Source organism: Mandrillus leucophaeus, unplaced genomic scaffold (assembly GCF_000951045.1).
Source record: "Mandrillus leucophaeus isolate KB7577 unplaced genomic scaffold, Mleu.le_1.0 Scaffold27, whole genome shotgun sequence".
NCBI lineage: Eukaryota > Metazoa > Chordata > Mammalia > Primates > Cercopithecidae > Mandrillus > Mandrillus leucophaeus.
In genome coordinates, this window is record NW_012102809.1 from 6,687,938 (window position 1) to 6,708,072 (window position 20,135).

The 20,135-nt window shown below is 39.9% G+C and overlaps 1 protein-coding gene across 2 annotated transcripts in view; it reads right to left on the reverse strand.

The window, feature by feature from the left end:
- The window catches only part of F13A1 (coagulation factor XIII, A1 polypeptide), a 167,260-nt gene that overhangs the window by 88,508 nt on the left and 58,617 nt on the right, over window positions 1-20,135 (reverse strand). For both annotated transcript variants that reach the window (XM_011984597.1, XM_011984598.1), the window contains 3 exons: window positions 19,438-19,689; window positions 4,451-4,569; window positions 1,926-2,033 (listed from right to left, as the gene is read on the reverse strand). In XM_011984597.1, coding sequence (XP_011839987.1) covers window positions 1,926-2,033; window positions 4,451-4,569; window positions 19,438-19,689 — 479 coding nt within the window. The remainder of the gene's footprint in view (window positions 1-1,925; window positions 2,034-4,450; window positions 4,570-19,437; window positions 19,690-20,135) is intronic.

A 20,135-nucleotide genomic window follows, 5' to 3' on the forward strand; every position in this document is an offset into this window, starting at 1 on the left:
GTTTTTTGGAAAACCATTGAACATTTTGTATATGTAAACAAGGATGTGATAGAAATGGAAATACTGCTCAAAATCTCTCAGGTCAGGACCTCTATCCCTTAACACCCAAATTCTCCCCCTCCAAAAAAAAAACCAAACCATTTTCCAAATGGATTTTCTCTGTCTAGTTTTAAACTTTTTAATTGGGATATACATTTTCAAACTTAGAACCTCATAGGCTTTATATGATTAATAAAATCTCAAGGCAATTTGCATTAGGAGTATGTGTGCTTATTCAATAATTAACAGCTTCCGCTTGGCCAGCTGCCACCACAGACCCATTAGGTTAACTGCTTCCTGTCTGCTCCCCTTTTGCACTGGCTTGTGTTAGGCAGTGATTTCTGACTTCAGGGTGCGTAAAAGTACACACAATGTGTGAGTAGGCTTATGCTGATGAGCGTGTCGTTTCAGAATGCTTCAGAAGGAATTAATTTAAATTTAACCACTGCTAGCTGTTGCTTTCTCTCTCACTGCAAAATTGTTATGGTAACTTCAAAGAAGAAAAAGAGAAATCTCGTGGGCAAAACAGTAAAAATAGTGATCACATGCAGGTCTGATAAGTGTATATTATAAATGGTCAGGACACTTTTGTAAACATTTCCCAAATTCAACATTCTCCCAAATCTTTGGAATTCATTGTCTTCTCACTATGGAATGTAAATGCACAGAAAACAAAACTGGCTTTACATGTTGGTTTCTACTTTCCCTTTTTATGCTCTGCTGTTTCTTAAATTTACATGTAGCTTAGTTATTAATAAAATAAAAGCAACCATTCTTAAAAGCTAACCAGAAATTATATTTCATATCATTCTCAGTCTAATATTTTTATATTAACAATACTGATTTCATTTAGCTCAAAAGAAAATACAAACCAAACTCAAACATAACATTCTTTCTAAGAAAGAATTTCTTAGAAAACTTAAGGAAATTGATAATATATTTCTTTTTCTCAGTCTTTGATTGTTTGAAATACCAAGCAGCTTAACATTTCATCAGAAATAATCTACTCTTCAGCCAGATTGGATACACTTCTCTACACCAAAGTCTGGCTCTCCATGCTGGGTACACTGATATAATCCAGGACTGCACGGGTCCTGGACATCCCATTTAATCCACGTCCCACACCTGGCCCCACCCTTCCCACTCATGGGAATTCTGTCTCCTTTCTCGGAAAGTTATTCCACTGCAGAATCTCTGCATTCTCAAAGTTGTTTTAGGATATCTTGCAGAGAGCAGTATGGAAGGCAGAAAATGTCTAGATTTGAAGTCAGCAGACCGGAGTTCTAGCTGCAGCTTTGTCACTGACAGCTGTCCTTACCCTGTGTCCTAACTTGTCAAAGGGCATAAGTAATGCCTGCCCTACTTACCTCACAGGATCCTGCAAAGAATCAATACCCACTTCATAAGTGAGAAAGCACTACAGTGACACATCCTTGTGACAGGAGTCAGGATGAGACGCAGCCATTCATTTCTTCACACCTACTATCAGTGTGAAAATGGAGAACAGCTGTGCCTTGCACATCTTCTGTGCACCTTGATGTTTGGTTGATCAACTGTTTGATTATAGTCATTGACATTTTTGTCATGATCCTCCTCAGTCCCTAGGCAAGGGGTTCTTAAGAATAAGTGGTCTATAGTATCATGATATCTATCATTGTTTGTCCGAAGCCAAAGAAACATACAGTATTGAGATGATAATTCTGTTTTATAGCACATGATAAACTCAGAAAATTCCAGGAGCTATACTGGGTGTCAGAAGCTAGAATCTTACAAATGAAAGTTTATGAAGTGCAAGTCAGCATTTCAGCAGCTCTTAATGAACTGGCATCTATACTGAGGCGAATGATGGGTGTAATAGATTTTAGGTGTCAGTAGTTGCTGCTTACCATTGCAGACCCCACACGGCTGACTTTGATGGGATTCCCTCTTCCAGAGAGGTCCATTTGCGCTCTGTCCATCACATACAGGCAAGTGTCCAGGATGCCATCTTCAAACTATTTGGAGAAGAAAAAAAGAGAAACTACTTAGTGTTCACTCTGCAAGCAAAATATTCTCTGATGAAAAATAACATGAAACCACAACCTAATGTTTAGAAATGTGTGTTTCCTGTATAGTGATCTCCCATAATCTTTAGTATGAAATATTAAAGTAGAAGGAAAGAGACATCTTCTTTTTTTCATTAAAGTGAATAAGAATAGAAAAGCAAGCCAGAAACATAAACAGAACTACTAGAGAGTTGATATACTCAGGGATCATGAGCTGACTTGAAGTTCTTCAGAAAATGATTCAAGTTAATTTAGAAGGTCTTTTCAACATATTGGCTCCTGTACCCAAGAAGAAGGAATGAATGATTTACCAAAGTCAGGCCACAGTCTTAGGACCTTGAAAGTACTGTAAGCCCTCCTGCATTTCGAAAATAAAGAACTCTCAGGTGTATCACAGGAAGGTGCTTCACACTACTTAGTTTGCACCCAAAGAGTAGGAGACTTCATATAGTGACTGTCCCTCTAAGGTTTCCCCTCTTCTGAGACAAGGTGGACCCCAGGATCAAGAAGAGGCCAGAAGGCTGCAGAAAGTAGATTACATTATCAAGGGAGGAGTCTGGTACCAGTTCAATTTCCTTAGAAAGAACTGCTAGCCACAGGCAATACCAGAATTTTCTTAAAAAGGACTAAAGATCAAGTAGCAAGACAGGAAGATTTTACCTATACTGCACCTCACTGTCGTAAGAGATTTTCTTGAATACAGAAACCTCTGTGCTATTCACCCAAGTGCTTGTGACAGAAATCACAATCATAAAGGTTAATTACCACGCAATTCTTTATTCAGTCCAGTTAGAATACCCACTCTGGGTGTATCCCAAACTGACAGGATGGATGCAGTAATGGGTAATTGCACTAGTTCTTCAGGTATGCAAATAGCTCAGTATTTTGGTTCTTATTAAGCAGCTTCTCTCAGCTGTATTTGCTGGGCATGATAGCAACTAATTTGAGAGTTAAAGAAACAGTCATAGAACTGATTGATTCCCTGCATCACTGTAAACAGACGTGGCTGATTATCCTGGCCAAAGGGCACAAACCAATAGCCTCTTTGAGTGACAGAAGATACAGTCAAGTGACTGTGCTCCAGGGTGGCTACCCAAAGGAATGCCGGCAAGGAGCGCCCTGACTGGGCTTGGGACACCTTTCCAGACCTCCTTGCTGCCCACCTTGATGACTTTTCCCCTTGTTAGCTATCTATAGATTCTCACATTTGGGCCATAAATAGAATCACCAGGCTAAAGGCTAGAAATTGGGAACCCAAGAAAAGGGCATCAGGCAATAGGCAGTATCATCGAGGGTTGCATATCACTGAGGAGGGGATGGCTTGAAACCAGGGAGTCAGGCAGGAATCCAAAAACAGGGGGTGCCAATGTCGTTCATAGCTTGGCAGGAAATCAGAAATGCAGGCGGGCAAGCCTGAGCACTGGGCATGTAATTCTCCAGAGTCAGGGTGAAGAAGCTGGTCACAAAGCCAGGTAGGCAGGTTGACACAGGTACTGGAGCAGTGGGTGAGGAACACAGGGAGATCCCATATGGAAGTCAAAGCAAGGCATCCGGAGCCAAGAAAGTACCCTGTGACCACCAGATTCTGTGAAACCTCCCCGCTGGATGCCCAGCGCAATGATGCACAATTCCAGCCATCCCAGCCAAAACTCCTGAGAAATGACATTCACCTCCTCTCGTGTCACTAATTAAAAATCATTTTGAAATCACAGGACAGGCATTCATTTATGGAAACTGGTAAAATATCATTCATTTGCTCCATTGTTAAAGATACCAAACCGAAATAGTTTGAATGATCGAACGTCTTAAAGAAATGCCATTTGTTACTTTATGTCTAGACAATAACTTGAGTTTGCAGCTGATAAAATCTTTCTGTGTAAAAGCTCAGTGGGTCTTCCTTTGATGAAATGATAACACACTTTTCTAATTAGCAGTACCCTAGGCTAACACTTTAAAAAAAAAAAAAAAAAAAAGAAGAGGAAGAAGCCATTTCTTTGATTTGGGCACACCCCTTGCAGTATCCTTTGCATCACTTTCAAAATACCTTTCTTTATAAGCCAGGTTGAACTAATGAAATTTCGCTGTTCTAAGTGGCCAAAGCATTTCTCTATAGAATGCCACATTATTCATGGAGTCTCTCATTTCTGTAACACTGTAATACCCAGAGATATGTGGTTTCAACTGATAAATTATGCAGTTGTCTTTATGAGTCCCTACTCCTAAGCTCTCTGCCTTGCAGTCTCAAATCCTAAAAAGCAGGAAATTGTGCTTGTCTAATATCAATATATGGCACCCTGCAGGGATACATGTGACAAAAAATATGAAGTAAAAATATCCTTGACAATAGCAAATTTTAAGTGGCTCACCTGACCATAGCTCCAGCTTCTGGTCTTGATGTCATTGACCTCTCCATAAAAAATTACCCCAATGTCATTCAGGACATACTCTTCTCTTTCTTTCTCATTGTCCAGGTACACAGCATCATCTGCATCAGGGTTTAAGCATAGCGACCATTACCAAACCAGACTGTTTCCAAACACTTGCAAGTTTATTGTGTTTCTAAACTGCATTTTATCACCCAAATTTTTAAAAAATGACCTTTGTTTCACTAAGCATAGCTCATTTTCCAATATTTTTAGTAATGGTGAACATAATCAGCACCAAAGTTCAGTCCGTAAACAACGACATTTGTTAGCAAAATGCTGACAAACTCTGACTCTTTAAGTTCCAAGCAGGAGAATTAAATTGATATGTCTTATTAAACGTTTTATGATTCTGGTGCATCAGTAGTTCCAGAATTCTATGATGCTGATGTAAATCTGTAACACAAATTAAGATATAATTTCCAACCTTTTAACATTACTAGAAAACTAGATGAATTGAAAATGGTTTTTAAGACAAATCTGGGACACATGAGAAGGCAACAGGCTAATCTGTCATGTCATGCCTATTTTGTGGCCCATTGCTGGCAGGAGGGAAGCAGTAGGTCATCTCCTTTTAATGAAAGATACATGTGGATGTGCTAGTATGTGTGTGTGTCCAACCAGCTTCCCTGGCCAGTGTCTTTCATTGCAAGGACTTTTCTTCCCCGTGGCTAGAATCTCAGGAGGGTCATGCTCCCCATCTATCCACTTGGTCATCAGTCTGGTACTTATTCCCAGGGCTGGTGGGAGAGCAGCAAAGCATCTTTAACACAGACAGGATCCTACAAGTGTAAATCGCACTCAGGAAAATGTGTGTGTTTGGGACAGGCATCTAAACGTTTTTAAATGAATTCTACCTCAAGGTAATGAAATAATTGATTATAATAAATGCAAAAGGAATGGTAGAATTAGAATGTCACGATCTTGCAATCCCTAATGAAATAATGAATTGAGGCAGAAATAATTCGTTAAGAAGGGAACTTCATAATGGGTGGATGAGACTGATAAAACGTGAACTGGATACTATTAATAAACCTAAATATATGTACCTTCTGCTAGGATGAATGTCCTAGGAAGCAATGGCATGACTTATGAAGTATTTTTGCCCCTTCCTCCAAAAAAAAAAATGCCACTTGAAGCTGAATCAGATAGAGTCTCTAGATCTAACTAGCTGCTTAACAGAAAATGCCACAGTGGTTAAAAAAAAAATCCCACAGTGATTAGAGAAACATATTTCATGACACCAGGGTATGGAATCAGCAAAACTCAGAATATAGAAAGTTTGACATAAAAAATGACTCAGTTTCAGCCATAAGTTTGTGGCATGAAGAAACAGATGATGAGGATTACTCTAGAGGAAAATATTTAAGTGACATATCAACCAAATTTAATCTACAGACTTTAATCCAAATCAGCTAACTAAAAAGATAATTTTTAGACATTGGGAAAATTAGATTAAAGATAGTTCATTAGATAATACCAAGGAGCTCTTGTTGATTTGTATTAGCTGCAATAATTATACACAAACACACATAAACACATGCATACACACATATGTACATATGTATCTATGTATACTGTATATATGCCTATTTAAAAAAAGCTGCATGCTAAAATATGTACAGGTAAAATAATATGATTACTAGAATTTATTTGAAAATGCTAAGGCAAAAATAAGGGAAAAAAGGATAAAGCAAATGTGACAAAATCTTGATAACTATTAAGTCTGAGAGACACATAAGTAGATACTCATTGTGCTATTCTTTCTGCTTTTGAGTTTGTCTGAAAATATTTATATGAAAAATTAACTTTGTCAAAAGGTATAAAACCCAAATACAAAATGAACACATACAAACTGTTTCCAATTGGATATGAACATTCAGGAATGTAAAGATATAAATTCTACCCAAACTAGTCTATGACCAATGTGAACCCAACCAAACCTCTACTCAGAAGTTTTGGAACTTTGCATGCTCATTCAAAAGCTTATCTGGAAAAAACAATGTGAAAGAAAACAGCCAGGCAGGGCATGGTGGCTCATGCCTGTAATCCCAGCACTTTGGGAGGCCAAGGCAGGTGGATCACTTGAGGTCAGGAGTTTGAGACCAGCCTGGCCAATATGGTGAAACCCCATCTCTACTAAAAATAAAAACATAAGCCAGGCATAGTGGTGTGTGCCTGTAATCCTAGCTACTCAGGAGGCTGAGGCAGGAGAATCACTGGAACCCAGGAGGCTGAGATAGCACTACTGCACTCCAGGCTGGGCAACAGAGCTAGACTACTCCGTCTGAAAAAAAAAAAAAAAAAAAAAGAGAGAAAATAGCCAAAAACTAATCTGTTGAGAAAGAAGAAAAATTGAAGGACTTGTCCAAAGGTAAATTAAACTTTGGACACCAATTTATAGTTTCCTGCATCTACACCCTTTGCCATGTAACTAGCAGTTGTTCTCTCTAAATGTGGAATATCCTCTCTTAACTTTAGGCTTATTTTTGGCTAATGGGGTGTTAGCAGGAGCAATGTTAGCAGAAGCAAGTAGGGGTCTAAAATATGACTGCACAGCTGAGCATGTGATCATACAAATCTGCTATTAGCTGGAGGAAAATACGCCCCAGCAAGCCCATTGGTCAAAGAAGGATGAGAGACACCGGAGCAGAGGGTCTCTGGAGCTCTCAGGGAGAGACGGATCCTCTCCAGCTGTTCCCACCTGAAGCAGAGTTGGCCAGTCAAGCCCAGTCTGGATGAGCCCAACCCCAGCCAAGCCCCAGATCCATGAACAAGTGCTTATTGCTGTATGCCACTAAGATTTTCTGGTTCTTTCTTATGTAGCATTAGTGTGATTATAGCTAACTGAAACAACGCTACACTTAAAACTGACATTAGCACAGTAATGGACAAATATATGGCAGGAGCTAGATGTGTATTGAATCTTAGTAAATAATAAAGATGGCACTTAAAATCAATAGGTAATAATAGATCTGATCAATACGTGGTGTTTTGACAGATGGTTATCCATGTAAGAAAAAAAGTGACAGTAAGATCTCTTTATCCCACTATATACAAACTGTATCCTTGGATTTAAGAGGCACATGTGTGTCTCTTCCTGACAATCTTTATTTCACCTGACATGTTCCAGATATAAGCAGATAGAGAAACATAACATTCAATAAATGTATGAAAAAATGCTCAACTCTACAAATAATCAGAGACATAAAAACCAAATTAACCATGAAATACCAATGAAATACCATAATTCTCCTACCATACTGGCAAATATTAAAACAAATGGTTAACCACCAGTGCCAATGAGAGTATGAAGAGATGGATACTCTCATCTACTATGGCTGTAGTGTAAAAAACTGCAGCCTTTTAAAAGGGTAATTAGGCAATATCTATGCAAATTTAAAATATGAATTCACTTTGCCCAAGCAATGCTATTTCTAGATGTCTATTCTGCAGAAACATTCATACAAAATGTATGTGCAACCTTCAAAATGGCATAACATGCTATAGTGAAAATGGGAAACAATCCAAATAGTTGTAAACAAAAGACCAAAATAATATGATATGACCATACCAAGCAGCCATTAAAAAGAAAATGCATGTACTGATATAGAAAATGCTCCAAGATACACTGTGTGAGAAAATGAGGTACAGAGCAACAGGTTGACACAATCTCATTTGTAGTTTAAAAAAACCTAAATTCTCTAGGTATATATATGAAATCAATATATAAAATAATAGCAAGGTATCTGTAATGATATACACAGTTAAAGTTGGTTTTCTCTGGGGATTCTCTAGGATTGGAAGATTGGTGAAAAGGAAAGTTTACTTTTAGCCATATATATGTACATGTGTGTTTATTTGAAAAGAACAATATATTCAATTAATTGCCAATTAAAAATGAGAAGGACTGAAAATACTTTAAATGGATGACATTACAACAAAATGTTAATTGTTGGTATCTCTGATTTGTAGATCTTTGAGTTCTTTTTATGCTTTTATTATTTTTATTTCTATAATGAGACTTTTCCATCAGAAAAAGTTATTTCTTAAAATGTGTTTCCATTTAAGTGAAGCTACCCATTTAATAAGAGGCTAACAAGTCCAACTTTTATGCATTAGTTTTTCTTTAAGAGCAATATAGGGTTGTGCTCTTTTTTTATTATCAATGTTCTTAAGCCCAACTTTTTTCTCCTTCTTTACGTCTCCCTGAACCCTTTCCTTTCCAGTACAGACTGAATTAAACCTCGTTCCCTTAGTGCCCTATGGAGGCTGGGGTAACATTTATCCCACTGTATGAACATTGCCTTTTAATTATTATATTTATTGAATAAGTATGTGTTTAAGTACTTACTACTTAATTTTTTTAAGTAGCAGCATGTAAATAAGCATTGTTACACTGCTTATTTACCACCAGGAACTTTCTAAGTGCTTTAGAACAAGACACATGAACTCATCAACACTCATAACATCCTTGTGAGGAAAGTAGCCCCATTTCACTGACGAGGAAGCTGAGGCAGACAGCAACATAACTTCTCCAAGGTCGTACAGCTAGTGAGTTGCAAAGTTAAGATTTGAATAAGCTGCCTTCCAAGTAGTCCATGGCTCTTGGGTCCAAGGGATCAGATGACTGTGTCCCCAGCTCCCAACACTGTGCCTTGGAAGATGGTAGGAAGTCAATCAATGTCTACTGAAAGAATGAGAGATGGGGACGATGTCTGGAGCTTAGAGAGTAAGAAAGAAGTCCAAGAAAATGAAGGATTTACCTTTGGGCTTTGCGTTAGTATTGATGGGAAGTGATAAATTTAGGTGGCAAAGCATGAATAGAGAGGAGTTCTGGAGCTCCAGACTAGGCCACTCTTTCCCTTCCAATGCTTGAATTAAATCTCACCTCAAACAGGCAGACATTATCATGAATCCACAATATGGCAAGGAAGTCAAATGGGAAGGCTTGATTTTAATTTTAAATTTATTTATGATTTTAAAAAGAAGATTGAGGGTGGAAAGCAGTGCTTTATTTCCCCTGTTTTTATTCAGATCTGTCACTTTAAAATATAGTTGTCCAAAGCAACGTTAAAAAAAATTGTATCACGATGGAAACTCCAAAAAACTCCCTATGTTTGGAAGGCTAACAAAAATAGAAAAATGGAATCATTTGCCCCTGGAGATTTTTGCTGTTGGCTTTTTGATAGTGTTTTTGTTTGTTTTTAATTTTCTGGTTAGCTTCAGAGGGGTGGGGTTTCACTAAGTTTCAGGGGAAGCTAATTCTTCACTTAGCAAAATGGAAGACTCGACTAATAGGAGAAACAAACTAACAAACAACTCACTATTCTAGAAACCCAACAATTTGGACTGGTAGAAGGTAGATGTGTGTGAGGCTTGTGTGGAATGTGGGAGCTGGGAACTCAACTGAGGACTGAGGGGAGAAATATGGTCTAGACAGTTCCCAGAGTAGGAGTGGCTGCACCTTGGACCAACAGACAACTCTTTGATCGCAGGTGACCTCTGGCAGACAACCACCATTACAATAAAACTCTGAGAAAAACAGATTACACATGGCACCATTGGTGAGTGTGGCACAGCACCTCCATCCACTGCCCAGAGCAGCTCTGTCACCAGAACAGACCTTCAGAATGCCTCGTAAATAGCCACCCTTGCAGGCTGACTAACAATTTACAAGAGGCAAGTAGTGAAGAATAATGACCTCATTTATTTTGCTGTTCCTCTGGTGGGAATAGAAGGGTAGTTAAAAAAGAAAAGAGTGGGCCGAGAAATTTTAGGGTGGATTTCAGTCACCCTCTGACATTCCCACTGTCCTCCCCACCCAGAGAAGGTAAGGATTTATAACAAACATGTAAAAACAAATGCTGAACCTATTGATTTTAGTATCTGTATAACCTCTTTGTGAGAAGGAGGATCATTCATCATTGCATGGGCTTGTACCTTCCTTCTGCTTATTTACATGCTATTTCAAAGTCAGAGCAGGTTCCATTTCCTTGGTCATTAGGCTCAAGCCTAGCAAAGGGAGCCTAGGAATTAAACAAAACTATGGTGGCAGAACAGCTATCCTACACAGTCTCTTTCAGCAGTTTAAACCAGAGTTTGGTGTTGTTTCTAATCCTTTAGAAGGAATAATGGTTTGGCCCTTCAAAAAGGTGAAATGTGTCCCCATTTAGGGAAGGAAGGAATTTAGAGCGAGGGGATTAGGAATGACTTCCACTTGCTTCCCCCTTTATGTAAAAGCTGAGCACCACTAAAAAGAGGAACGATTCATGCTGGGAGTGTGTAATCACTCTTAGAGGGAGTGGCTTGATCTGCAGAGCAAATGTGACTCCAGACTAGTGTCACCATGATAGGTTTTTCCATCACAAGGTACATCAAAAGGGGTGGCAGATTCTAACAGGCTGTGTGTGCTGCGGCATACCAGGAGTAACTTCCTGTCGCTGGGAATTGTGAACATATTAAAGAATGGTGTTTCTAGAGTCTGAGCTTTTTATTCTGGAAGGATCCAAACCCACTGCCTTTCTAAAGTGATTTCATATAGCCACTCCAGAGACCTTGCTTGCCTACCTAGTAACACTGGAATGGAATCAATCTATGAAGCACAAGCAAGTGGTTTCTCAACAGTCAGTTGAGTTTGCTTCTTCCCTTTTAGGCCCTTCAGTATAAAGTGGAGTAGTTCGCCAGGACTGGTATCCTCGGAATAACAATGACTAACACCCCTTCTCTTGGAGACCTTTGAGCCTAGACCAGAATTTGTACCCTCAGGCTACCGCCATTCATCCACCAATCCACAGATATTGATAGTGTATCTCCCACCATGCTCACGACAGCACAATCACCCGTGTGTGCATAGTATAACATAGTTTACATTCCTTACAAACATGTTGAATTACAGCTCATATCAGCTTGAGAAGGTTATTGGATTTGTGCTAATTTGCCTATTTTGCTGGTTAAGGGCTTTTTAGTGTACTGAGATATCTTCAGAAGATAGACTATTATTCATGAAGTAATTCTACAAAGAAAATGTCAGAGCTTCTTTACTTAGTACATATCCTCTAAGGGAGCCTGTGCCCTTGTTGGTATGCTTTAATTTTTTTTCCCAGAGAAAGCTTTTATTTGATCTTGTAAATATCAACTGGAATTTATTTATTTATTTATTTATTATGGCAAAATTTTCCACATTGATTAGGTCATCACAGAATCTTCTCAGCTGGCCATCTACTGTTTTATTCTTTTGCTACACAAGGCCAGATAATGACAGGTTTTGTTTTAGAAATATAAGTGCTTACCCTGACTGAGTCAGGATGCTCCAATGTTAGCCCCAGTTTGTATCTTAATTTTCTATAGGACTTTGAGAAATGCACGTACCATCACAGAATCTGCTTTCTCTCTTGAAATCTGAGTCTGATAATCATCTCCTTGCCTCTCAGAATGGTGATTATGAGTTCAGTTCAGCAAACACTTACTGAACATGGACTCAATTCCAGGCACCATGCAAGGCTAAGTGAGATAAGGATTATGCCTTCCAAACACACAGTCTAGGGAGATACTGACTATGAGCACACTTTGAAGAGACTCTACAAGAAAGGAATTGTAAACCACATAAATTGGTGGATGAATGTGACTCTGCATTAGACACTTCCAACCACGCTCTTTCTAGAAGGACCTTGTAAAGACCTTTGCACCTCAATCCCGGGGTCACCTACATGCCATTGGAAAGGAAGTTTACTGTGAGCTCTCTGGGATCCTTTCTTATTATAGGGCCACACTAAATGATCCTCGCTTGGCATAAGAAGCAGAATAAGTCTCTAAGTGATTCAGACACTAGGAAGAATGATACATACTATTTTATTTAAGACGATTATTGAGTAAATAAAGGTTAAATTTTTTGCATAAGCTTTTAAAAACTTCATAAAAATTCAATTAACCAACTATTTGATTACTATTCTATGCAAACACTGTTCTGGGCGCAAAGCTAAGCCACTGGCCAGTCTCTCCTCATTCCCCAAATAGGTTGGAGTCCCCAGTTTTGTGTTCTTGTTGTACACTGACTTATTTTAGTATTTTTTACAATTGTAATTAGGTTTTTATTAGGAGCTCATTTGTAAAATCCTTGCTAGAAGCTATATGAAGATTGTGTCTGCCTTTTTCACTGCCATAGTCCTAGTACCTAATTCAGTATTGACTTTGAATTTTTATGAAGGAATACATAATACTGTTGAAATGTGCACAGGTCATTGTGTTGTCATGGGCATGGGATGAGACATACTATCAATATTTGTCGATTGATGGATGAATGGCTCTAGCCTGAGGGTGTAAGTTCTGGTCTGGGCTCAACAGTCTCCAGGAGAAGGGATGTTGGTCATTGTTACTCTGAGGACACCAGTCTTGATGACTTACTCCATTCTGTACAAAAGGGGCTAAAAAGACGGTATATAAATACAAAGCAAATAGCCTGAGGATGAATTTAATAATAAAATATAAGCGGGTCATATTTATTTATTTGCTACTAAAAGCATCCAAGATATTGGAAACATATTGATTTATTCATATTAAATTAAATTGATTTATTTGTTTAAAGAAAAACGAAAAAATGCATTGAATAAAAAGGAAATATTAGATGCTAATTTGGTGTCAGATGCTAAGAGAGAAATCCACACACACATCACCCACAGACACACTCCTCCCAGCACACCAGATATGTTTTTGACTTTTCTCAAGACGGTAAGGTCTGAGATTACATTTACAAGTTATCTGCAACGATAGGGTGCAGCGGACCTAAAGAGTATTTACTTGGGATTATTAAATCAACACAGCAAATATTTGTTAAACCTCAAGTGTGCCAGAGCCTATGGATACAAGGCTGAATGAGGTGAGGGAAAAGCAGTGATGGAGAATGGGATGGGGGACCAACTTATCAGGAGGAGAAAGATCCCTTAAAGGTAACTGATGCCCAATCAAAAATACTGTGCAGTGCTTCTCCAGAGTACTAGGCACAGATACCAGAAATCTAAATCTTTCAGAACCCACTATCTGGCACTAGTGCTAGACTACCAAACTGGAACATTCTATATTTACATAGTGAAATACATTCAATAATTCAAAATTCCTGAGTCGTTAAACATGATGAATTCATAATAACTGCCCGTCTCACTCCTGCTGCCTTTGTAGGTACAGTTCTCTCTAACACCCAAGAGAAGGGTTTCCTCCCAGAATGGACCCGAAGCCCGGTTAGCACCACTAAACTAAAAACTAAGCAATTATTCTCCCTGCATGAACCCCTGCCTTCACTGGTGTGGCATTGCTATTGATCCCCATTAATGATTTAGTGATTAAGGAGGATAAATTGCCTATGAATGCAAAGGAGGCTGAAGGGCCCTCAGGAGCACAGCTGAGCATTCTCCTATCAATAAGTGCTGTGCGTGCCGCTGTGATTTTCAGCCCAGTGTCCCGTGCCACCTCGGACCAGAATCTTGTTCACCCGGCTCTCTTTTGACAATTTCTGGAAACAGTTTTCCTTCTCATCTTCTGCTATCTTTTTCACTTGGGCGACAGTCTCATCCCTCTCTTTTGACCTACTTTCCAATTACCAGGCCATACTGCTGAGTCCTTTGTTATGCATTAACACACACAAGCATAAAACTGCAGGTGATTGCTGGGCTACAGTGTCTGTGCTTGCGTGTGTGTGTGTGGGGCGGGAGAGGTTCATCATATCATCCCATTTTTGGGTTATGCTTTGCGTGCTAGGCTGGGAAAACCACACAATGAATAAAGTGGGGGAGATGACCTCTTTCTCTCACTTCATTTAAAAAAAAAGGTGTTCAGTGCCCAAAAGCAGGGTTGTTGGAAGAGACCAAGCGACAAAATAATAAAGCTCACTGGACCCCTCTGCATTAAGGAAGGAGAATCTGTTCCTGGGACAGAATGGGAGAGAAAAGTTCAGCGAATAAAAGAGAACAGCAGGAGAGAGAGAAGGGGTGGTAAGGAGGAGACAGACTGGAATTAGGTTCAGGGTAGAGCCAGTGAAATTTTAAGAAGAGTAAATTATACTCTCCTGAGGTGTTTGTTTGTTTGTTTTGTTTTTGTTTTTGTTTTTTGAGACTGAGTCTCACTCTGTCGCCCAGGCTGGAGTGCAGTGGTGTGATCTCGGCTCACTGCAACCTCCACCTCCCGGGTTCAAGCAGTTCTCCTGCCTCAACCTCTTGAGTAGCTGAGATTATAGGCACAGGCCACCATGCCCAGCTAATTTTTGTATTTTTAGTACAGACGGGGTTTCACTATGTTGGTCAGGCTGGTCTCGAACTCCTGACCTCACGATCAGCCCGTCGCGGTCTCCCAAAGTGCTAGGATTACAGGTGTGAGCCACCGCACCCGGCCCTGCCTCCTGAGTTTTTAAATTATTGCTTGTTGTTTTTCTTTCCTCTGAGAGACAGGCTGGCCAGGCTGCCTTGAACTCCTGGGCTCAAGCAATCCTTCTGCCTCAGCTTCCCAAGTAGCTGGGACTGCAGGCTACCCTGGGGACCATGCCCAGCTTTATTGTTTTGTGATTATCATGAAACCAGTGGTCCTCTAAGTGTTAACCCTGACCAGCAGCAACAGCATCCCCTAGGAACTGGTTAGAAACGCAAATTATCAGGCCAGACCTCAGACCTATTCAATGTGAGGGTGCTGCACAGAGATGTCTGAACAAGCCCTCCAGGTGATTCTGATGTGCTCTAAGCGTGGTGACCACAGAATGCATCCTTCCTCCTCTTACTCTCCGTCCCAAACTGCAATTAAGGTCTGGGCATTCACAGATGTTGTGTGTGACTGTTTTTGTTGTTGCCAACATTGAAACTGAGGTGAAGGTCAAGTTTCTCACTTGCAGCAGCACAGGGGGAAGTAGGATTCCTAGAGGCAGAGGCAGCCATAAGGTCAGAAATCCCTAAAGAATTTGCAGAGATGTTTGGGCCTCCACAGGTCAAGTAATGAAGAGGATTGTGCTAGTTTGCCCTGTGTTCTGGAAGCAGGAAGGACCCTCCCGGCATGTGCCTGTAATAAGTTCACCTTCCACCTTCCAGATGACTAGCTCACATCTTCCTTATCAAGCCTCTCATGCCCTTCCTTACTGCTGCTTCTCAACACATGACTTTACTTTACACTTCACTGACCAAAAAAAAAAAAAAAAGTCACGAAATGGTAACAACCTCATTCTCCTTCCATTACACTAGAAAATCTGCACCCCTCTTCTTCTCTTTTACTCCTGTCTCTGGGGAGGGTAGATAGCCCCGCCCATCACAGGCTCTTCACCTGTTCCCTGGATTCCAACCACTCAAGGATTTCACTCCTAAAACTTCTCAACCTTGGCTCCAATAATCATCTCCAGAGCTTTTAAAAACCCTGAAGCCCAGGCTGCAGTCCAGAGCAATTACATCAGAATGCCTGCATGGGGGACTGAGGCATCTGTAGTTTCAAAGCTTCCCAGATGATTGCAACGTCCAGCCAAGGTTGTGAACCACTGTCCTCTCTCTGGACTGCAAACTCTCTTTCTTGGTTCCTCTCCATCACGATAAAATAACACCCACTCTCTCTTGTCTTTAAAAAATTCTCCTTTGAGCTTCACGTCAACATCTAGGTGCTGCAGAAAGTCTTGAGAAAGGTACCATCTCCTGCCGTCTCTACTTTCATGCCACCAGTTTACAGTGCAGCCCGTGACCATCTCCCTGGCCTCTGTCCCCATCATTTTAGTGAAACAGTCCTTTTCAAGATCATCGAAGACATCCATATTTCCACACTATATGGCCACTTTCCTCCCCTATCCTATTCAGCTAATCATAGCATTCAACACAGTTAACTGCTGTCTTGAATCTATCGATGTGTCTGGCTCTGGGCTCTTTTGATCTTGTGCCCCACTGACTGCTCCTGCTCAGCCTCGTTTGTTGACTTCTCCTTTGTCTCCACTCTTACTTGTTAATGACCCTGAATCATTTGTGTCCATTACTGCTCCTAACGGTGCCCATGTTTACGTGTCTAGCTCAGCCATCTCCTTTGAGTTCTAGATTCACTTTATTCAAGTGCTTACTTGATGTTTTCATTTGCATGTCTCATAGACATCACCAAATTAACATTTCTGAATGTAACTCTTAGCTTCACCCCTCGTGCTTCCCCTCCACTTCCCACAGTTTTCCCAGCTCTGAAAATGGCACCGCCATCAACCCAACTGGCCTAACAAGAAATCTAGAGTTATTCTTGAGTTCTCCCATTTCTTTACTTCTCATCTTCAATCCCTGTGCAATTTCTGTTCTAAATACAAAAATAGATCTCCAATATAACCCCTTCTCATCTCCACTGGTACCACCATAGTTTAGTTTATCATCATCTTTGTCCTAGACCACAGCTTCCAGATTGGTCTCTGGTTTTTGTTCTACCTTCCTCTGATCCTTTCCATGCACTGATAACCTAGGGGAAGTCCCTGTACAGCCTCTAGGACAAGAATGCCTCTAGAACTAAGGGACTCTTTCAGAACACAGGTATCTGGAAGCTGCTCATCATGTATACAGCTGATGATCAAGGCAGCAATTAGAAGGTTATTAGACTGTCCGCCTCCTGAATAGTTATCCTGAAAGTTAATACATCAAGCAACATAACTAACCATTTTCCCCTGAAGAAGAGTGGCCACATAAGTTGAAATGCATGCAGACATATATCCCATTTTACACACATGATATAATCCAGAAAAGCTGCAAACAAACCAAAGTCTGGGTAAATTATAGCATTCCAAAATTTCCTAGAGTTCTGAGAAGTTATATGAAGCCTATGATTTTCTTTTTGTAATAAAATGAAAGTCAATAACAAACTCCTGATTGATAAGTATGAATTTTTAAATATAATTTTCTTAGAATAGGCTGCTTCCTACATACTCTTCCGTCTCATTCTCTTTTGCTGACTTCTTCTCTACTGGACTCCTAAATGATGATGTTTCTGAAGGCTAGATACTATATCTTATTTCCTTCTTTATCTATATTTTCTCCCTAGGTACAGATAACTCCCAAATACACATCTCTGATTTTCCTCTCCAGATTCACATACCTACTTGTCATTTCTGCTTGTCTATCTATGGTTATCTCCAACTTAACATATTCAAAATCTTAATTTATATATCTGTAACTCTGATCCTCTCAGTATTTTTCATCTCTGTAAATATCACTCCATCAACCAGTTGCAAAACGCCTTACATCTGGTTTTAAGATTACTATCAAGAGTTCATTTTTTGAACTGCACATGGCCCAGTTAATATTTACTGTTACCATTTACCTTGAATATCTGTCTCATAGATAGGAGTGTTGGGTACAAGATTATGAGAATGGATGTATAGGGAGTGTAGGAATAGCTTGGCACCTTTTGCCCACACTAGGCAGGATCACTGCTTGAGCCCAGGAGTTCAAGACCAGCCTGGACAACATGGTGAGACCATGTCTCTACAAAAAGTAAATAAATATAAATATAAAACAAAGAAAAGGTCAGTAGGACCAAAGTGTATGTTCTAGATGAGTAGCAAATATTGTTGTCCATTTATCTATATCTAGGACAGATTAACTCTGATTCAAATGCAACTTTCACATACAAGGATCATTCAAAATCAGCAATAATATGGGCTCATTTTGGATGATGTTAGAGAGCAATGCATACGGGGTAGGGTGCCATGGGAAGTCTCCTGCCCCATGTGAGCTTTCATATCTTTCACTGCCTTATTTCCTAGGACCTAGAAATGGTCTTGCAGCATATCGATGCTGCTGCAACATCTGCATCTGCCTCTGGAACTTAAAACAGCTTTGTACCAAGTATGGGAGCGGGGGAGAGGTATGAAAGGGCAGAGATGAAGATGAGGAGAAAGTCCTGTGTGTGACTGAGGCACAAAACAGAATTGATAGAGAAATCATTGAACTTGACTGAGTTTTATTTGAATATAACTAGATTAAGCTTCTGCCGCAGACAGAAAGGAAGACCGAAAATAGCACTAGAGATCAAGTTATATTATATTAAAGTACAGCTACATCTTTGCACATCCAGAGTTATGGTTTGCAAAATTTGCACCCACTATGCACATAAACAAGCTTGTGGAATCCTTTATATATACAGACTTTCTGTTCTTAAAGTAGGGGGATAGAGAGGTTAGTTGTTCTTAAAGTAGGGGGATAGAGAGGTTAGTTCCACTATGAACAGCGTCGACTTCATTTTATTTTTCTGAAGTCAGAGTCAGATTCTAATACTTTTGTAAACCAATTTGTTTACAGAGTAATAGTGTACAGAGGTTATACTGTCAACATGTATTAGGTAGGTGCAAAAGTAATTGCGATTTTTGCAATTACTTTTAATTACAAAACTGCAATTAAATAGCTCCACAAATAACTAATTGTGCAACTTTAGACAATCTCCAATTAATCCCAAAATGAATGTATAGCAGTATTGACTTCACATACAGAGGTTTTATCCTCATATACACGGAGGATGAATTTTCTATCTTTCTCTTTCAATCATTAAAAATGGTATATGTCGGAGAGGTATATGTATTTAGAATAATCTTACTATCCCTCCAAAAAGAGATGTATTGGAAATACATGACTTTTTTTTTTTTTTCCAAAGACGGAATCTTGCTCTGTTGCCCAGGCTGGAGTGCAGTGGCACGATCATTGCTCACTGTAATCTTCAACTCCTGAACCCAAGCAATTCTCCCACTTCAGCCTCCCAAGTAGCTGGGAGTACAGGTGTGCATCACCATACCCAACTAATTTTTAATTTTTATTTTTTAGAGACTAGGTCTCGAACTCCCAGCCTCAAGCGATCCTCCCATCTTGGCCTCCCAAACAGCTGGGAGTATAGGCATGTGCCACGGCACTCTGCCAAACAGGTGAATTTTTAAATGAGAAAACTAAATGCCTGCCTCTTACCTTCACACCAAGGATTGAAGAGAATGTACGTGTCTGTTTCTGGGTTTCGACTGGTTCTAATTACGCCATAGGGGGTCCAGACAGCAACATACATGCGGAATTTCCCCACAATACATTCGGGGGAAGACTGGACGGACAGCCGCACAGACCTGTCCTCTCTCATGACAATCTTGGCCCCCCACTTTCCACTTTGTAACTCTGAGACTATAGGCACTGGGATGTAGGTTCCCTTGTTCTCCTGTGGGTAGCGACCTATGAGAAGAGAGAAGAGAGAAGAGATACTGCGTTAGGTTGATTTCACAAGCCACTTTTGTTCTCCCTCTCTTATCTTATAGCTGAAGGGACAGGAGTAATCCATTAGAATTAATCTTGACTTGAAGAAACATACAAATCAGGCAAGTCTGCAAATTACTTTGACTGTAAGCAGAAGAACCTTCAAGAGCAAAACTTACTTCATTTGTTTTCTATAAAGCATGTAGAGGATTCCACATTAAGACAAGCAAACAATGCTCCATTTTAGCCTCCCTAATTACTAATTTCAAAGATCTTTAAAAGAGTCTTTGCATCAGGTATAACTCCCAATGCAATCCCTCCCCCCTCCCCCCTCCCCATGATAGGCCCCGGTGTGTGATGTTCCCCTTCCTGAGTCCAAGTGATCTCATTGTTCAGTTCCCACCTATGAGTGAGAACATGCGGTG